At 41.6% G+C, this 18225-nt stretch overlaps 1 protein-coding gene across 1 annotated transcript in view; it reads right to left on the reverse strand.

The window, feature by feature from the left end:
• Positions 1-18225, reverse strand: part of adam12b (ADAM metallopeptidase domain 12b) — a 70447-nt gene that overhangs the window by 8348 nt on the left and 43874 nt on the right. Inside the window, exons 12-20 of the mRNA XM_017037311.2 lie at positions 10206-10383; positions 6709-6798; positions 5555-5750; positions 5325-5433; positions 4670-4868; positions 3053-3130; positions 1867-1975; positions 1476-1614; positions 561-669 (exon numbers count right to left, since the gene is read on the reverse strand). Coding sequence (XP_016892800.1) covers positions 561-669; positions 1476-1614; positions 1867-1975; positions 3053-3130; positions 4670-4868; positions 5325-5433; positions 5555-5750; positions 6709-6798; positions 10206-10383 — 1207 coding nt within the window. The remainder of the gene's footprint in view (positions 1-560; positions 670-1475; positions 1615-1866; positions 1976-3052; positions 3131-4669; positions 4869-5324; positions 5434-5554; positions 5751-6708; positions 6799-10205; positions 10384-18225) is intronic.

Raw genomic sequence — 18225 nt, forward strand, 5'->3', positions numbered from 1 at the left:
AGGAGTGAAACATCATTAATATTTACAGAGACAACCGAAGGTGAAAACAACAAAAACACCTTCGACTTTTTTTTTCATTTTCTGTTTTCTAACTAAATCCACTGCACTTGTCACACAGCTAATCTCTGTACTTATTGGTTCCAAATAAAAAACAACAATTATGTTGTCACGCAGCTTCCATCAATCATCTCTGCTGCCACTTTGTAAAGAAATATTTTATCACTCACAAATATTAAAGTGCCTCCAACAACACTGCCAGGTGTGCCATTTAACACAGCAATCTCCCAATTAAAGCCTCGCTGGTCGCTGTCAACAACAGCTCCACAGTTAATATGTCTTTCTCCAGCAACACAGGGGTGAGTCGGGGGGACAGAGTCAATCATCTGTCTTCCTGCCATCTCACCCTGTCAACTCTGCAGCGTGGACTGACTGCAGGTTGTTGAAAGGGCCATCGAATCAAATGGACAGATTGAACACATGCATATTCATAGAGTTAGTGTAAATATACACTGAACCACACACACACACACACACACACACACGCTGTTTGAAAGTGTCACCTTGTAACTGCTGGCTCCAGAGGGTTTGGATGGAGGTTTTCGTTGAGGTGTGGATCTGCACATGGACTGCGTTCTGACGGGGCTGGTCGGTCTGTTAGCCTCCACCGACCTGTTAGCACGACAGGTTAAGACATGTTAAGTCGAGAAACTCGCTAGTACGATTTTTGTAGTTTTAAATGCTCTATATCAGTGGTTCTCAAACCGTGGTATGCGTAGCACCAGTGGTACGTGAGCGCTCTCTAGTGGTACGCGGGGGAAAATTCTTATTTTTACATTTACATTCTCAATTGAATAAATCTGAAACATACCATGCACAATGAATACAACATTTAAACATCTTTCTAAACATTCATAAACATCTAAGCTAATGGTGAAGGCCTATGCCTAGAGCTCAGTGTTTTCTCAGGTGGTACAGAGTAGACAAAGTTGGAGAACCACTGCTCCACATGACAGGTTTATCCTGGAATAAAAAATGTGTCTTTTTCTTTTCTCTCCTTAATTGTGCTACTTGGAATTCTCGGGCTCATTAAAATGTCCCATAATTCTCTGTATCATTTACATTTCAGCTACAGTAGAATTCAAATTGAAAAAGTATGTGTTGTTTTAAAATGTACTACTCGTCTCACGTCTTCTACCTGTGTGATAAATTAATGTTTACTACGTGATGTAAGTAAATCATCAATCACCACGCAACTCTGGTGATGGAGATTTTTTTTTAGTTTAGTCTGTGTTTCCATACAGCAGTGGTTGATTAAAATACTATAGAGAACCTGGTAACATGTATATTTTAACCTGTACAAACCACTGTGTGAGTTGCTGCCAACAAGTGACTGGAGTGCCATATTCCATTGGAAGCCCCTCACGTCCCCCGGCACCTCACTATTTGAGAAGTACTGCCATAACGAGACATTTCACCTGAGTTTCTCCAAGGTGCTCTTTCTGTTGGTGAAGAATATTCGCAGCAGAGTTTTCCTCTTCAGAAAGACGATGACGGAGGCTGCCAGAAGGCTGACCAGGGTGACCAGGAGGGACACTGCGATGGCGACGCTGTCGGCTGATGCCATGTATGACAACACGCACATTAATACACACACACGCACATCTACAGCACGGCACGATGATGAGGGGACATGATGCAGAAGTGTTACGGTGGGCCGCAGAGTTTCATTCTCAGGTCATTTCTGTCGCTCTGTCTGCTGGTTAAAAAACATTTCTTTGGTGTAGTGTGTTTGCCGAGTTTGTGCGTGTTTGCTTTGCAGATGTGTGCCTGCGACTAGACGATGTGATGACGTCAAAACCTCGCTACCTGCTCGCCTCATTGGCCCGCTGTCGATGCTTCCACCGAAGCCGCCCTTCTCGCAGAACGGAGGAGCCCAGTGAGCTTCACAGTGACAGTTGTTCTTGTTGTTGCACACCTGGAAACAAGTGTTGGAGTCTCAAGAATGTGGCAGGTACAGCACAACAACAGGAAACTGCAGCCAGTCATTTAAGAAAATATATGTAGCATGAGTATGAGGGGGAAATATGAACTGTAGTATATAAGTATAGTGAGGATTATTTCACAAAAACAAATCAAATGATCAGTATTTTATCCCAGAAATGTAGAGGTGCACGTGTGAATGTGAAATGGCGATTTGGCAGCGATTCTGTTCAAAAACAACAAATACTTGAATATATTCAGTGAGACAGAAACCCACAGTAAACTCTGTGCATTTTCTCTCCCTCAGTCTGGCCTCATACTGTGACTGGTGTTTGAGAAAATGTCAGACAAATCGATTTGGCAGACATTTAGGTAGGAGGGAGGAGGCAACCTCAAGGCAACACACTTGATTTGGAAACTCTTCCCTATCCCTCAGATTTTATTTATTCATTCATCTTCTAACGCCTCATCCTTTTCGGGGCGAAGGAGTTCAGGGGGCTGGAGCCAATCCCAGCAGTCGTATAGACACAGCACACACATACAGTACGGAGATGACCATTCACACTGTTCATACCTGATGAATTTCAATTCACCTTAATCCTAATCTGCGTGATTAAAGGAAATGAGAGGAGGCTTTAAAAAACTATACATTATATTCACAAACATCCCTGCAAACAGAGGGAGAACTTGATGGGTTTAAGTCACAAATCATTGCAGAAATGCTAAAATAAAAAAACCCCATCATCACTCTCTGTCAGGAAGTGTTATATTTGTACTTCAACCCTTCCGCACCGATGGCTCCGCACTTTTTATCGCCCTCTATTGTCAGGAGATGATGGACAACTGTTAGACAGACTCTAAGTGATGCCGTTAACTAAAATTGATGTAACCTCAGCGGTACAATGAGGAGGCACGGTACGGAAGAGGAGCAGCTGCTGCGACTCCCCATCTGTACTGTAAATACACAGCCCCGCTGCTGTCTGGGCAATTAAAGAGCAGTAAAACATTAAGAACAAAAAAGGACGCGATTGGACGCCAAACGTCGAGGCGGCGGTGGGCGTCTGGCACTCACCCCACGTCCGTTGCACTTCCTGGAGCACTCGTGCACACCGAAGACGCTGACGTTCTGACACTGTCGGTTCAGGCACACCTGGGATAAACAGGTTTCAAAAACGTGAAGATGACAACGACCTGGTGGAGTTTCAGAATTTATGCTGCTGAAAAAATTTAAGACGGCACAAAATGTGACGTATTTCAATGTGCTTGTGTCAGTGTTGCTAACATTTGACCACGCTTAGTTCTGTAGTTCATTACAGCGGGTCTTTGACTTTTGTTCTTACACCAACGCGGAACTCGATTTTCACCATAAGTCTGAACCCACATACTGTACATGAGTACCTTTGTCACTCACCTACGCTAGCACGTCGGCTAAGTCCATGTTTTCATGCAAGAAAGTACATAAGATAAATCTTCATATTTAATGGAATATAATTTTACAAAACATTTCCTGAATATGAAGTGTTTGTGTATTTTTTAATTTTCAAATTTCATCAAGTGGCCCAGAATAAGACCCCAAACGAGCCAGTTTTGGCCCTCGGGCCTTATGTTTGACACCCCTGGCCTAGGACATAAAAACGTCAGAGTCAAATTCCTGTGCGTTCAAACTTGGCCACTGAAGCTGATTCTTCTTCTTCTTATATTGAAGAATTATATATGCTCTTAGGGAACGGCAGTAAAAACATTCAGAGATCGTAACACATTATTAATGCACCTTTGTTTAACTGAAGGTAAAAAAAAAAACTCATTCTCTGTCCCTTTCATGTCGATGCAGACGACTCACCGTGCCGTCTCCACACTTCGTACCGGCCAGAACCAGTCCAGGATCAGGCATGTCGTCACCCAGGTACACATGCGTTCCCCGGCACAGGATTCGCCCTCCTTCCTGCAGAGGGATGTTGGTTTCGATGGAAACGGCGTTGGTTCCGATCACAGGTCTGTTGGCTCCTCCCTGGCACTGAATTTTACCGCACTTTGCGTCCCTGAACGCAACACACAGTCGTTCGCTCAAACTTCAAACAAATAAAAAAGCTTGAAAACACAGGCCAATCAGTGACAGAGCAGGAAGGGTAATTGTCGTGGCCGACGAAAGGCACGAGAAGAGACGCTGCGGCGCTTCAATCTTGCCATCATTAAAGCAATTACATCAATTAACAAAGACTCTGATTGCAGGATTCACCCAAAGGGACAAGATCTCCAGAACAATTAGCCGACGAGAATAGCTGGAAATGATTCATGAACACTTTCTTAGCTTGTCATTATCTGCGATCATACTCTAATTACATTTTCTTTCTTAGCCACGGTAACATGTGTCTGAAGACCACAAGGCAGATGCCAAAGAATGATGATTGCTAATGACACCACTTTGGTTGATCAGCTGTCTTTTCACAGTAATTATTCAGAATCTGTGCTGCCTTGGCGCAGCTGAGAAGTGAGTCAAATTCCTGTGCGTTCAAACTTGGCCACTGAAGCTGATTCTTCTTCTTCTTATATTGAAGAATTATATATGCTCTTAGGGAACGGCAGTAAAAACATTCAGAGATCGTAACACATTATTAATGCACCTTTGTTTAACTGAAGTAAAAAAAAAAACTCATTCTCTGTCCCTTTCATGTCGATGCAGACGACTCACCGTGCCGTCTCCACACTTCGTACCGGCCAGAACCAGTCCAGGATCAGGCATGTCGTCACCCAGGTACACATGCGTTCCCCGGCACAGGATTCGCCCTCCTTCCTGCAGAGGGATGTTGGTTTCGATGGAAACGGCGTTGGTTCCGATCACAGGTCTGTTGGCTCCTCCCTGGCACTGAATTTTACCGCACTTTGCGTCCCTGAACGCAACACACAGTCGTTCGCTCAAACTTCAAACAAATAAAAAAGCTTGAAAACACAGGCCAATCAGTGACAGAGCAGGAAGGGTAATTGTCGTGGCCGACGAAAGGCACGAGAAGAGACGCTGCGGCGCTTCAATCTTGCCATCATTAAAGCAATTACATCAATTAACAAAGACTCTGATTGCAGGATTCACCCAAAGGGACAAGATCTCCAGAACAATTAGCCGACGAGAATAGCTGGAAATGATTCATGAACACTTTCTTAGCTTGTCATTATCTGCGATCATACTCTAATTACATTTTCTTTCTTAGCCACGGTAACATGTGTCTGAAGACCACAAGGCAGATGCCAAAGAATGATGATTGCTAATGACACCACTTTGGTTGATCAGCTGTCTTTTCACAGTAATTATTCAGAATCTGTGCTGCCTTGGCGCAGCTGAGAAGTCTTACCTGGCATCGCATTTGGCAAAGGAGCCTTTGGAGTCCTTCCCACAGTTCCCGTAAGGATCCCCTGCAGAATTTACTCGCTCAAAGCAAATTCCAGGGGCAGGTTTGGCACCTGCACGCGGACAAAAACCAGGGGGGAAAAAGAAGCGTTGTTGAATGTTAAAAAAAAAAAGAAAAAGAAAAAGAGGGATGGGATGTTTGTCCAGGCTGTCCATTAGTGGCTGCTGATTTACCTGCTCCCCACAAGGTGATGCACTGCTGCTCATGAGTCTGGCAGATGCCGTTGTAACAGTACCCGTCAACGTTATGGCAGGCGTGGCCGTCGTGCAGATAAATGTTGGCCGGACACTGAGCGTTGGTGCCGGTGCAGAACTCTGGCAGGTCGCAGGAGTTACTCGACTCTCGACACATGGTTCCAGCTGGCTTCAGCTGTAATCACACGCAGGAAGAACACGCTTTGACAATCAAACGGAGTAATTAAAGTTATTTCCAGGACTGCAGTCAGCTGCGCTGTAATAGTATTTACTTAGTTGTGGAGCTTTGTTGGATCTTTCTACTGTAATCATTTTGCAGGAACGCGTGCGTGCGTGTGTGTGTGTGTGTCTGAGTATAAATCTCATTTTCCACTTTGCCCGACGGCATGAAACTAAAAACTCAATTTATGACTTTAATCAATTTAGTAATTGAATCATTTAATTTGAACCTATTTACCATGTTCTGGATTATGTTATTCTTTCTAGATTGTTCCTTTTTAAAGCTGCTCACGTCCGTTGAAGGACTGCTGTAGCTCAGACCACGGAAAATGCAATTTTGCTAAAATAAAGTTAATGTAATCGGCTTTTTCACCTTTACGGCCTTTAATTCCCCGATTCCTTTAATTACAGACATAACACTTTAAACCAACACATAATAAATGACCTGAGAACGACGTCTGAATGAACAGTCCAAACTGTGGACTATAATCTGAAGTCATTCATGCAATGTAATATATGTGTAATACATGTTTACGTTATGCTGTTTTGTCACTATTCCAGAGAGAAAAAAAGTTTTAATTCACAAGAGTTCATAGAAGATTCTTATCATAATTATTCACAACCCCCCTGTGGATTTTGCTTAGGTAGACACTTTGGTGTCCAATAGTGAAGTCTGTAGAGACGCAGGAAAAACCGGCATTGGCCGGCGTTGGCATTTTAATGGAGATTTAAGCAGAAATGCGGAAACTTAATTTAAATAGCTGTCATCTGAAATGATCTTATATTTTTCAGTTAAATGAAGGATGAGGAGATTCGGAGTCTCCTGACGCCATTAAAAGAATCTTTGGAAAGTTAAAAACACACTGTCCCTCGAGTCTTAAAGCCCATGTTTGAGTCCGGGAGAAACGTCCTACCTTACAGTCTTCACAACACTGGCCGTGGGCGCAGACAGCGTCTCCCTTCAGGGTGCACGTGGTGGCGTTGCAGCATGGGTTCATACATTCCTGGGACAAGTTAAAAGAGACCAAATCGTTACCATGTGAGATCTCTCGGTTAGACCCTGTCAGATGAAGACCTTCAGGTCAGGGAGGCACACTTCCTGTCCGCGATCTCCTGTTTTACTTAACCTGACCTGACGACCTCTGTGAGAGCCTCACGTGTTCTGGATTTAGAAACGCTCACGACCTCCGCACTTAGCGTCCCGCAGGGGTCAGAAAGTTGGAAGCTAATGATCGGAATCAGGTGGAGGGGTTTGAGAGGACGAGTGTTGATGGACCATTAACGTAGATATGATCTGCTCTTTTAATGCCCCCGGTGGTCAAGTCTGACCATGTCTTCCGCAAGTTGTATTTAGGAGGCCTTACGAAGCGGAAGGAAGAAGCAAATGAAATGCTTAATAATATATATAATAATATAATAATAATAACTCATGCTACGTGGCCATGCTATGTGTTTATGCTTTGTGCTTTTTGCTTTGTGCTCATGGTACACGCTCATGCTACGTGCTCATGCTATGTGCTCATGCTACGTGCTAATGTGTTTGGTTATCATGCCCTGATCTTCATGCCTTGAGGTTCTGTTCTTCGTTCCTTCTTCCTTCTTCTACCCAGTGAGTTGTGCAATTTTACACGTTGTGAATAAATTCCCTGCGCTTGAAGAAAGTCTCCCTGGTCCTGCATTTGGATCCTGCCTGTTTCCTCTAAAGGCTTAAACTTGACACTATGCAGAATGTATTTCAAATATTACCACCAATCACTGTCTCACAACACCTTCTTGAGGCTCTAACAAATAACAAGATGTGGTGAGAGCTGAAGATGGATTGATGAGTATTCCAGCTGATTTTTTTTTTTTTTTTTTGAGTCTGGTTGTTTACCTGGCCTTGACGTAAGTCTATTGTTTGGAGAGGAGAGGCTTCTTTCATCTCTTGCTCTAAGTGGGCTGAAAGATCAAACAACTCAGATCCAGAAAAGCCTATGTGGTAACATTAGAGAGGTGGGAGCTGACAGAGCTGGGGTGGCTACATGTTAGGAAGCAGATTCGTGTGCAGTTTGATAATGGACATCAAGCCCAGAATACTCCATGTATTTGCCTCTCCAGGATCAGCATTATGTCACAGCATAATGTAAAATGGCAATGAAATACTCCACACAGGACTGACTAAGAGCCGGTGAGCAAAATAATCGACCAACTCATTCTAATAGTTGGGTGGGAAATAAATAGAACAGTAAAACGAACGGATAAAATGTTCTGATTTTCCCAGATATTTTAAAAAAGTTACCGTACTATTTTAAATTTCATCTTTTGAATTTCTAACTTTTCAGCTTTCCATAATAATTCCATCTTCCATCGACTTATTGTTGCTCCAAAAACGCATGATTTTTACACACACGCCTGCAAAGAGTTTTCGCTTGAAATACCATCTCAACGCACAACTCGCTTTTGTAACGGCCTAAATTTCAGGTCAGAAGCCCGGCTTACGTCAGAACGGCCTCACTGAGCCGAGGGCAGCGAGTTAGTCGACGGCTGACAGGCTGACTGACACAATTACTAAATGCGATTGCGAGGGACTGAAGACTGATTAATATTCTTGAGGACAACGGCTTCGCTGAAGTTTTGACGCAGTCCACAAGACAATGTTGAGACGCACAGTAACGCCCAAAACCACCAACCTGAGGTATACTTATGGACTTAGATTTTATGTATCCAGAATACATAGAAAAAAACTGTTTTTTTTTCTTATTTTAGAGTTAGAGCTAGATTAGTCACGATTACTGGTGATACGAAACTGACACAAACAAAATGAAATAGGAGCCATATAATATTCCTGGATTATATATGTATAAATATGTATATATATGTATATATGTATGTATGTATATATGTATATATATATGTGTATATATGTATGTATATTTAGTGTAATTCAAAGGTTGTAACAACTAATGCACAACAACCATCATTTTGAATCTCTTGTTTTCACTTCATCCATTGTTTGTTGTTCTCCTGGCAGATGTTCCGTGTTAGCGCCGTCTCGTTTTTTTTCTCTCTCTTTACATCATTATAAATTAAACATCTGTGGGTTGTGTGTCGGATCAGAGGGTCTTTTATCTGTCACGAGAGATTTTGACTGCATCAAATCTCCACCGCCGTTCTTGGATTTATGACACACCTGCCTGTGTGTGTGTGTCTTTGTATGTATGTGGAAGACACAGAGAAAGACAGAGAGACAAAGGAACGCTGCATGCCTGAATGGACACACACATCAGAGTGCATCAGTTTGGTGGCAGGGCCAAAAATCCTATTTCAGCATTGGACCACGTTACTGAGTTTGTTTCCTGTGTCACACACTTGGATGGCGGTTTGATTAATGAAGCCAGAACAGGGGTATGACGTCACCGTGGCAGAAGGCAGGAGGCCTTCAGAGAAACTGAGAGAGACGCTGTGATGTAAAAAAAAAAAGAAAAAAGGAAGCACTCAGCGTGTATTGTTGGTCTCAGGTGGTTGGCAGAGCTTGTAGTCCGTTTGATGCACAGCAGATTTTTTTAGTGCTTTTAAGCTGCATTTGCAAAGCCAGTGTCAGAGGAAGTTTAACTTTTGCAGTCTGTTGTGTTTCACTGGGGCGGCTTCCACCGAGCTCTCGAGAATCTGGGCAGTTCTGGATGATCGCTCGCATGACACTCACGGTTGTTTTCTTTGGAGAGCGGGTTTTGAAAAACAATTCCTGCCTGACTGATCTCAGCTAAAGTGTTGCGCTTTTTGTCTTTTTTGTTTTTACTTCCGAATAACCAACGACTGTAGTAACAAGTGTTACGTCAGAAAGACAGATATCTTGATTTAAAAGAAAACATACAATGGTTCTGGATGTAATGACTTTGAGTTGAAGTTTGAGGAAAAGTTTCTGAGATTTTCACTTTTTAACTCTCCATGTTACAAACGTTTCCTGAAGATGCTTGTCAAAATTGGCCTTTTTAGAGCATATTTAAAAAAAAGAAAATGGCCTCATAGGGAACAGAAGACGAGCCTTAAACTTCCAATATGAAATACAGTTGCGTATACAGTACTGCTTGAAATGCGGCTTTACTGTGAGAGGTGATACTCACTCACCAAATCCTCTCTGCATAATGTCTGACTTTTGTGTCTTACTGTATCTTGAGACTGAAGCATTAGCACTAAAAGTTTTTATAATCATTCAAATAATAATCATTTCATTTTCAAATTAAAACATCTTTTAGACTCTATTCTGTTAGTATCAGAGTCTGAATGTCCTATTATTTTAAAATTAGATTGTCTTAAATAAAGAAAGTAAATGGATACAATTGGACTTTCTTTGAATGAAGTAAATTAGTAAAAATGAAGTATATTTTTTTTATTGTGTCCCACTGCGGCCCAGTACCAATGCCCTCGGTCTTACCTCGGGCTCACCGCAGTCGCACTGCTCCCCCTCCTCCACGTAGCCGTTCCCGCACTCCTGACCACCGTAGAGAACCTTGACCTCGGGCATGTTGTCCAAACACATGCCCACACCTTTCTCCAGGCTGGCAGCGAGGTCCTTCTTACTGCATGTGCTGAACACTGTCGGGAACGGATACCTGTCAAGTCAAGGGAAAGGGATTACCGACGCGGAAACAGGAGGAAACGTGAGATGAACTATTTTAAAAATTGCTCGAACTTTTTAAAAAAAAGTGTCCAATAACAACAGAAACTGAAGGAAGCTGGTCTCGCTCAGAACAAAGAGCTTTTACAGCTCCATCTGCAGAACCGCAAGAGACTTTTTCACATCAGCTGAATGAACACTGACATTCTTTTGTTTGAACAGATTTTAAGTCCTGTTCAACAAATAACCAGGACTCAGACAGTCCCTTTAGTTCAGGGAGACTTTAGATTTCAGAGCAGGACACTAAAAACGTCTAGCTCTTCTTGGAAACCAAATACTTTGTAGAAATTAAAGAATAAAATAAACTGATCTAACAACAACAAAACCAGACATTTTCAGAACAAATTCTCAGCAAGTAAAAAAAAAAATCCCAGAATAACTCTATGTATTATATAAATTAGACCAGAAGTAAACACCATTAAAATCATCAATGTAACTGGATTATTAATATTAACAATTCAAAGCTTTTGTTACGATAAAAATATTTGTTAATTTTAATATATATATATAATTATATACAGTATATACATACATATATAACTATTTCTATATACATATACTTCCATGTCAATGTGTATATACATATATGTAATATATAAACAATATAAAAACTGACACAAAATGTTAATAACAAGACCGTAAATCAGTGACCGTGACAAACAAAATGATCCGAAAAACTATAATAAAGTAATAAATAGAGCTCTATCTTCTTTCCAAGGCTTCTCTTTGGAACTGTGCTTAGCAACAGGAAGGCTACATCAATTTTTTTAAATTTTCAGTCTAGTTGAATTTTTTTTTTTTTTAATATTTGGAAAAGTAACTTCCAGGCTGTGATCATTGAGGACAGGGATATATTATGCTAATGTTTGCCTTTGGCTGATAGCAGGGCCAGTGTTGCCAAACTTAATAACTTGTGCAGAGAATCCTGGCTATGAGTGATTTTGAAAAAAAAACTGCAGCTTTTTCATATTACAAAAAACCCCCCCAAAAAACATGTATGAAGACAAACGTCGGTTTCAGTTTTCGTCTTTTCCGCAGAGGTAGTATTGGCACCATTCTTTACACTTGATTCATTTAAGGTCGTTTTTATTGTAGAGCCTGCATTCACAAAAGCACAGTTTGCCAGGCAGGTAGGAGGAAAAACAAACTCATAAACAGAGGACTGGGGCTATAATTATTTATAACGCATACAGTGACAGAATAAAACAAGTTTTATCCATCCCATAATATGTTTTGCACACCATTGCTTTTAAATTTAGTCTTTGATCTAAAACCACTTTTTTTTTTTCAGAGCGGTGACAGATGTGAAAACACACAGCAATGAAAGAGCTGGAAACCTAACAGAACTGAGCTCTGTGTCAACTCACAAACACAAACACTAAGGAGCCAAGACTAGAAGTACATTATACGTGGACTACATACATATACTACAAGTTTCCGTAGGAGAACAGTCTAAGAGATTAAGGGTGCACTCTCAATAGGGCCAGTTGTTCTGTACTGCCCCCTGGTGGCCCGCGCTAACATTAGGCTGGCTGCAGCACGGTTGCCCCCGACAAACACAGTCAGTCAGTGACTGCTGTTTATACGTGGCTAAAACAGCGCAATCGAACGCTAATCTGACAACGCGGCAAAATGGTCACCGATGTTTTCGGTTATTGCTAGGCAACATTTCTCAGTAAACCATACCGTACGAACACAAAGATTTTTGTGGCCCAGCTGTTCTGACCACGCCGTAGTACTCTTTCACTTGCACTAGCTGCAGAAACTGGACTCCAGGGGGCAAACGTGCTTGGCCACGGTACGGTGGCTCTGATGTCAGTGCAGTCGAGTCCGGCCACTGGAACAGAACCCTTGAAAGCGGTATCTCAGACTAACACGTCCAAGAACAGGAACGTTACGAATGCAGTGTTGGAGGGACTGAAGACGCATTTCAAAGCTCAAGGCGATACGAGGCAGATCTGTGGAAATTCTGTTTTACACAGAATGTTGGTGGAGTCTGGCTTTGGAGAAAGGTGGAGCGTACGTGTGTGTGTGTGTGTGTCAGGGGTCTAGAGGTTCTAATGCCTTGCCTTTGCTTAAGGGGGATTTTCCTACCTCAGCTTCTTGGATCTTTCACTGCTGCGAGTTCACTGCAGTGTAGCCTCTCCTGAGGGGACGCGAGATAAAAATGTGGAGGCATTCAACGGGAAAGGAACCAGTAATTTTTTTTCTTCCCCCTAAAAGCACACAGCTTTCCTGAAAACACAGAGCGCTGAAAAACATCCGCTCCCAGCAGCACCCTTGGGTGACGGCGCTGCGTCCACATCCATCAGTCTGTCCACTGCTGACACTTTCATGCCGCTTTCCAAAAAGCACCAGAGTCTCTCTGGCGAAGGCTCCCCGTCTAAAACAACATCAGGCTTCTTTCAATGACAACTTAGCCACATTAGCATTAGCAGCATCCCAAGCATGAATGTGTTTGGGAGTGCAAAGAATCAAGAAATTCAAATCTGAGCTCTGTCCAAAGAGCAGGAAAAGTGCAAAACTACCTGCATCCAGAGTTTGGTTGTAAAAACAAAAAAGCCCAGAAAAAATGTTTGTATTATTTTGGTTTTGAAGATAACTCGATGGGAAAAGGAGAAAACATCTCTACCTCCAACATCTCTCTGTGATACTTAGTTATAGTGACTTATACTATAACTATAAGGCGAAATGTCAATCTCAAGTTCAAAAGTGAATGGAAATTACTGTCATACGTCCATTTACTTCAAATAAAATCGCTACTTACAAAACACTATATAACGTTCATATAAGACAACCTTTAACATCTACAGTATGATGAATAAAATATATGCAGATTTTTACTAATTTTACTAAATATTTCCCAATGAAAAAAAATTATGCAGACATTAGGCCTATCATCAGAATCAAAAATCAAATTACGATCAATAAAAAATGTATTGATTCATTGATTCATTCATTTGTTCATTGGGGAATCAAATTGTCCATGAACTAAGCTGAGCAGAGACGGCAGGTTCCTCTGGACGATATGAGCGTCAACCACACCCTCTGCAGGTGTAGTCTGATGACGGTCAACACATCAGATTAAAGTCTCCACTTTAGATTTTTGTTACTGATTAAAGACGCCTGTGCGCTGTGAGTACGACGCCGATACAGATCCAAAGCCCATTAGGGGTTACACAGCGAAGTAGTTGGCAGCGCCATCGTCTGCCGCTGCTTTGTGATGGAGAGAAGGAGAACACTCATTGATATCAGGGCTTTTTAATTGGACGTGGCCCTCGGACAACATTTCAACCGTCACCTCCGTAAATATTTGGGTGCAGGGGAGGAAGGGCGGGCGGGAAGGATGGGGGAGGCGGAAAAAAAAAAGAAAAGAAGATATTTACATACTTAATGCTGCCTCTTTGTTGACTTTCAGGGGGCGGTGCACACTTCATTAGCTTTGACCATCTGCTCTCTGAGCTCATCATGCTTTGGTGGTCATGCTGTCTCATTAAATGGACAGTTAATTTACTTTGGCACAAGTAAACTTGAAAGGCTGGATGGTGAATAGAGCGGAGCTGAAACAGATTCCATTAAAAAAATCAAAAGGCGAGGAAAACCATTGGCAAACTGCCACCATCGCTCCTGCAAATTTCTGCCTCATATTTTGGAACAAAAAACATCTGTTTCGTCAAAGAGACGGAAGCTAAATTAAAGTATTTAAAGTTGTCAGCTAGCTTCTCACATTTCTGGCAAATTTGATGCTCATTTAGAGATATATACGATGTGCTCACATTAACAGAGGCGTTACTTATTAACTGCCTCATATACATTCAATTAGACTGGTGTTAAACTGCCTTTTAAAACATACAATAAGAATGGTAGTCTGTTTATCAATTTGAAACAGGTCAAAATGAACAGTTAAATGAACCTGGAAACTAGGTTGTATCTGTATCTGAACCGTGCCGTTTATTGCTGCCTATATACTGATTTTACTACATCTTTAGTGCTGAAAACACAAGTATTACTTAAACTCTGGTGCCACTTATGCTATGTAAGAATGCCTTCACGGTGCATGCGGCTCCCGTCGTGCCTGGGAAACAACCCCGATCTCAAAGGAAATCCTTAAAATCGTAACACAAAGACAAACCCTACGGTGCAGAACTAGATTTGAGGACTCTCTGATCTGAATCTGTCACATTTCTATACGTTTTACGGTATTCAGATATAGAGGTGGAGGTAGTTCTACAACTGAAATTTTGGAGGGCGAAGAGGAGAAGAACGAGGGGGAGGAGGAAACGAGGAGGAGGAGGAGGAGGAGGAAATGTCACCGCACGGGGAGTGAAATGAGTCCGTGCCCTGACCTCAGGAGAGCAGTGACGTCCTCCTCCTCCCTCTCAGACTGACACCAGGCTCTTTCCCCGGCTCTCTGAAACTGACGTGCATTTAGCTGGAGCTAAGCAGGAGCGACACGTCTAACCTTTCAGCAAATGTTAGGTTGCAGCGGCCGGGAGCGGCCCACGGTGATTAAATATCAGGAGGAAAGCCAAAACATCAAGGAGAAATTTACTGCAAACACTTCCCACAACCCGCTCTCTCCTTTGTACTCACAACTTTCACATGATGACATTTAGTTCCACCTCACCTTTTTATACTCCGCAGTCTTTGGGAAAAAAAAACGAAAAGAAAAGTTCTGTTACATGACAGCACTTTTTTAGTCTTAAGCTCATTTTTAGCCAAACTTATTTCAATAATCCTGAGTACATGTGTGATCAAACACGCAACACGGTCACCGAATGTGTGCTAGCGCCATCTACAGACCAGTGTAGGAGAGCTACTGTACACAACCAATTCTGACACAACACAAAACACAGTAGTGCATACTTCTCCTCAAAAGAACATTTCTTTCGGCGTTGCCAGATTTTGTGAGAGAAACAAGCTACCAAGCTTGTTTCTCTCACAAAATCTGGCTACCTTTCTTTTTGAGGACTAGATAAACAAACTTTACAAGTCCCGAAAAACAAAACCCACGGTCACGTAGAGGACACTGAACAGAAAGAAGTCTTTAAGAACAAAAAAAAACACGTGGCTTTCGTTCAGCCTTAAACTGTTCACGACGCCCCACCAAAAACGATCAAAACGGAGAAGAGCCGCAGCCGAAACACGTGACAGAATTAAAGTTGAAGCACGGGAGCAGCCGTTGCTGGCACCTTTCTACCCAATTACACACACAGACACAGAAAACCACTTTTAAGATTTCTCTTGGTGTGATGCAACACTTGGCTCAACTTCTCCAAGACGGGCGCACTTCAAAACATCCGTGTTGCTCCCCTCGCCGCCTCTTTCATTTCCTCTTACTGTTGTGTCCAATGCCAGCGTCTCTCTCACACACACACACCTGCCACAGACCTTTACATTGTCATCACTTCTCTTGTTTGTCTCTCTCTCTTCTCTTTGTATTGTCAGTGTGGAAGATGAAAGTAAAGTAAAGCCGTTTCCTCACCCTGCCCATCGCAGGCTCGGAGTAACCTCTCTGCACGTCTCTCTCTTTGTGCCCCGGCCCTGATTGCAGCTGGCAGTGTCGCTGATAATCACGTCTTTTAGATGCAGCCTGTCTTCTCCTCCATTAGCAATTCTAGCTAAGAGTATCTGTAGCACACAGTCGGGCTCGCCGCGCTGCTTTACAATGATGTGCTTAACATTCCACCAGTGTCTTTGCTGACGGACAGGGGAGGTTGTAAATGTTTTAAAAAAGAAAAAAGGTAATATTAACAAAAACACAAGAAAAACCTTGAGGGAGTTTCAACTTTTTGACTTTTCCAACTCCGACTCAGAAAGTCTGTGTCAAACTTTAGACTTTGAGCTCTTTGAGGAACAGCAACTCAGAAATGACAAACCAGTACAAAGTGTCGGAAGTTTTCTCTCTTCCCTCTCAACGCTGAACAAAATGTTGCCAAAATTATAAGATTCACATTCGGGAAGGTCAGACTTCCACTGCCCTCCAACATCCTAAGCAACTTAATTACATTTTTTTAATTAATGTATTCAATTAGAGCGTGTGCAAATTCTGACTTTAATAATCTTTGGTCAATTTTTCATTTGCCATTTTCACTAAGTCAGATCTTTGAGAAAGGTTATAGAGAAAAAATGTCAAAAGGTCTCGATCCTAATAATCAGCACGATTCATTTTTTAAATTTGATTAATCACAGGGAAGCCGTGAATTAATCACACTTAACTGTGATTTATTATTATGAATACAGACAAAACAACATTTCAAACTTAGACAATTTGCTGGAAGACATAAATAAATACCAGCAGTTTTTATTAATTCAAAATCTATTGTTGCATTTACTTTTGACGTTTTTAGTTTTTTCACTTGTTTCAAAAAGCGATAATATACTCACTATTTGAATGTTCAAAAGTAAACACCGTAGCGAAGACTGCAACATCAATAATTAAAGAGGGAAATGTTGGAAATAAAGTCTGCATATTAATGCCACTTGGACTAACTCCACACTTTACTGTAGCAACAGGTGGGTTCAGGGACAATAGCTCACTGATTGTGTTTATACCGTTTTCCTTCTTTTGTTTGGTAATGGGCCATCAAGTACACACCACTCTGCTTCTACTTGTACTCTACATGTACTATATACAGTATGTTTTCGTCAATAATATTTATTAGAGTGTAATAAAATGAGAAACAGAGAGACGGGCTTACTCTCACTACATCTCTCCACTTCTTTGTCTTGTACATTGAATTATTTTCGCCTGTTTACACTTTCGAGTTCTTCAGACCAAGTAAGACATTTGTGGGTTTTTAGGAGATGCTACTGTGTTCTGAGGGTAACGAACGATGAGTTTTTATTATATCTTCAGATTTAACAGACTTCATGGTCTTCTGATACCCGATGACAAGAGCTTGAAGAAAGGCTGAAGAATTGTACTCGCACGCACATGAAAGGTTGAGGTTGTTGTGTTGTTGTTGATTTTTTTTAAAGCTTCAACTGCTTTGACATTCACATCTTAGCAAACTCTGGATTTGGCATCTTTGCTGTGTTGGCCGGTGTTTTTACTATGAGTAAAACCCAGTGCTATCTGAGTATAAATTATTTGGAGTTGTTTTTGTCTTTCAACTATACACTTTAGGAATTTCATCATGACCAGATTATTCCAGTTGTGGAGACTCTCAGACACATTTTCAAACATATTGAGAGAAACTTACTTGAAGTGGATCCTCAAACATATTGAGAGAAACTTACTTGAACTGGATCATGGAAGATTTGGCTCTATTTGGAAGATTTGGCTCTATTAAATTAAATTAAATGAAATTAATGAAATGAAATGAAATTAAATGAAATCATATTTAGTTGAAACAAAGACGCCCGGTGTATTTTGAGCAAGAACAAATGCAGTGAAGGCTGCACACAGACACTCATGTGAGAGATAAAACAGACTTGGATTAAAAATCAGTGCTTTTTCCACTTAGTGGAAATAGAACAGAAATTCTGCCTCTCTCTGACGGAGAGACAACACTGCCTTTGTACGCTGCAGTAAACCTCAAACTGTAAATATATGTAAATAGTAAACGCCTTGTCTAGTGCACATGAAAATCAACTCTTATCCAAACACAGAAGATTTGAACTGTACAAACAGGAAGTAGCCGACTCACATCAGACAAATCCTTGCACCACAACGGGGATTGAATCTGGTACAGGCTTCTCCTTATCTATTTGCTGTTAACCAACAGTCACACGGAGACCATCACTTGCAGCAGGAACAGTTATCTCTTTGACC

The sequence above is a fragment of the Cynoglossus semilaevis genome, chromosome 12 (genome assembly GCF_000523025.1).
Source record: "Cynoglossus semilaevis isolate Cse_v1.0 chromosome 12, Cse_v1.0, whole genome shotgun sequence".
NCBI lineage: Eukaryota > Metazoa > Chordata > Actinopteri > Pleuronectiformes > Cynoglossidae > Cynoglossus > Cynoglossus semilaevis.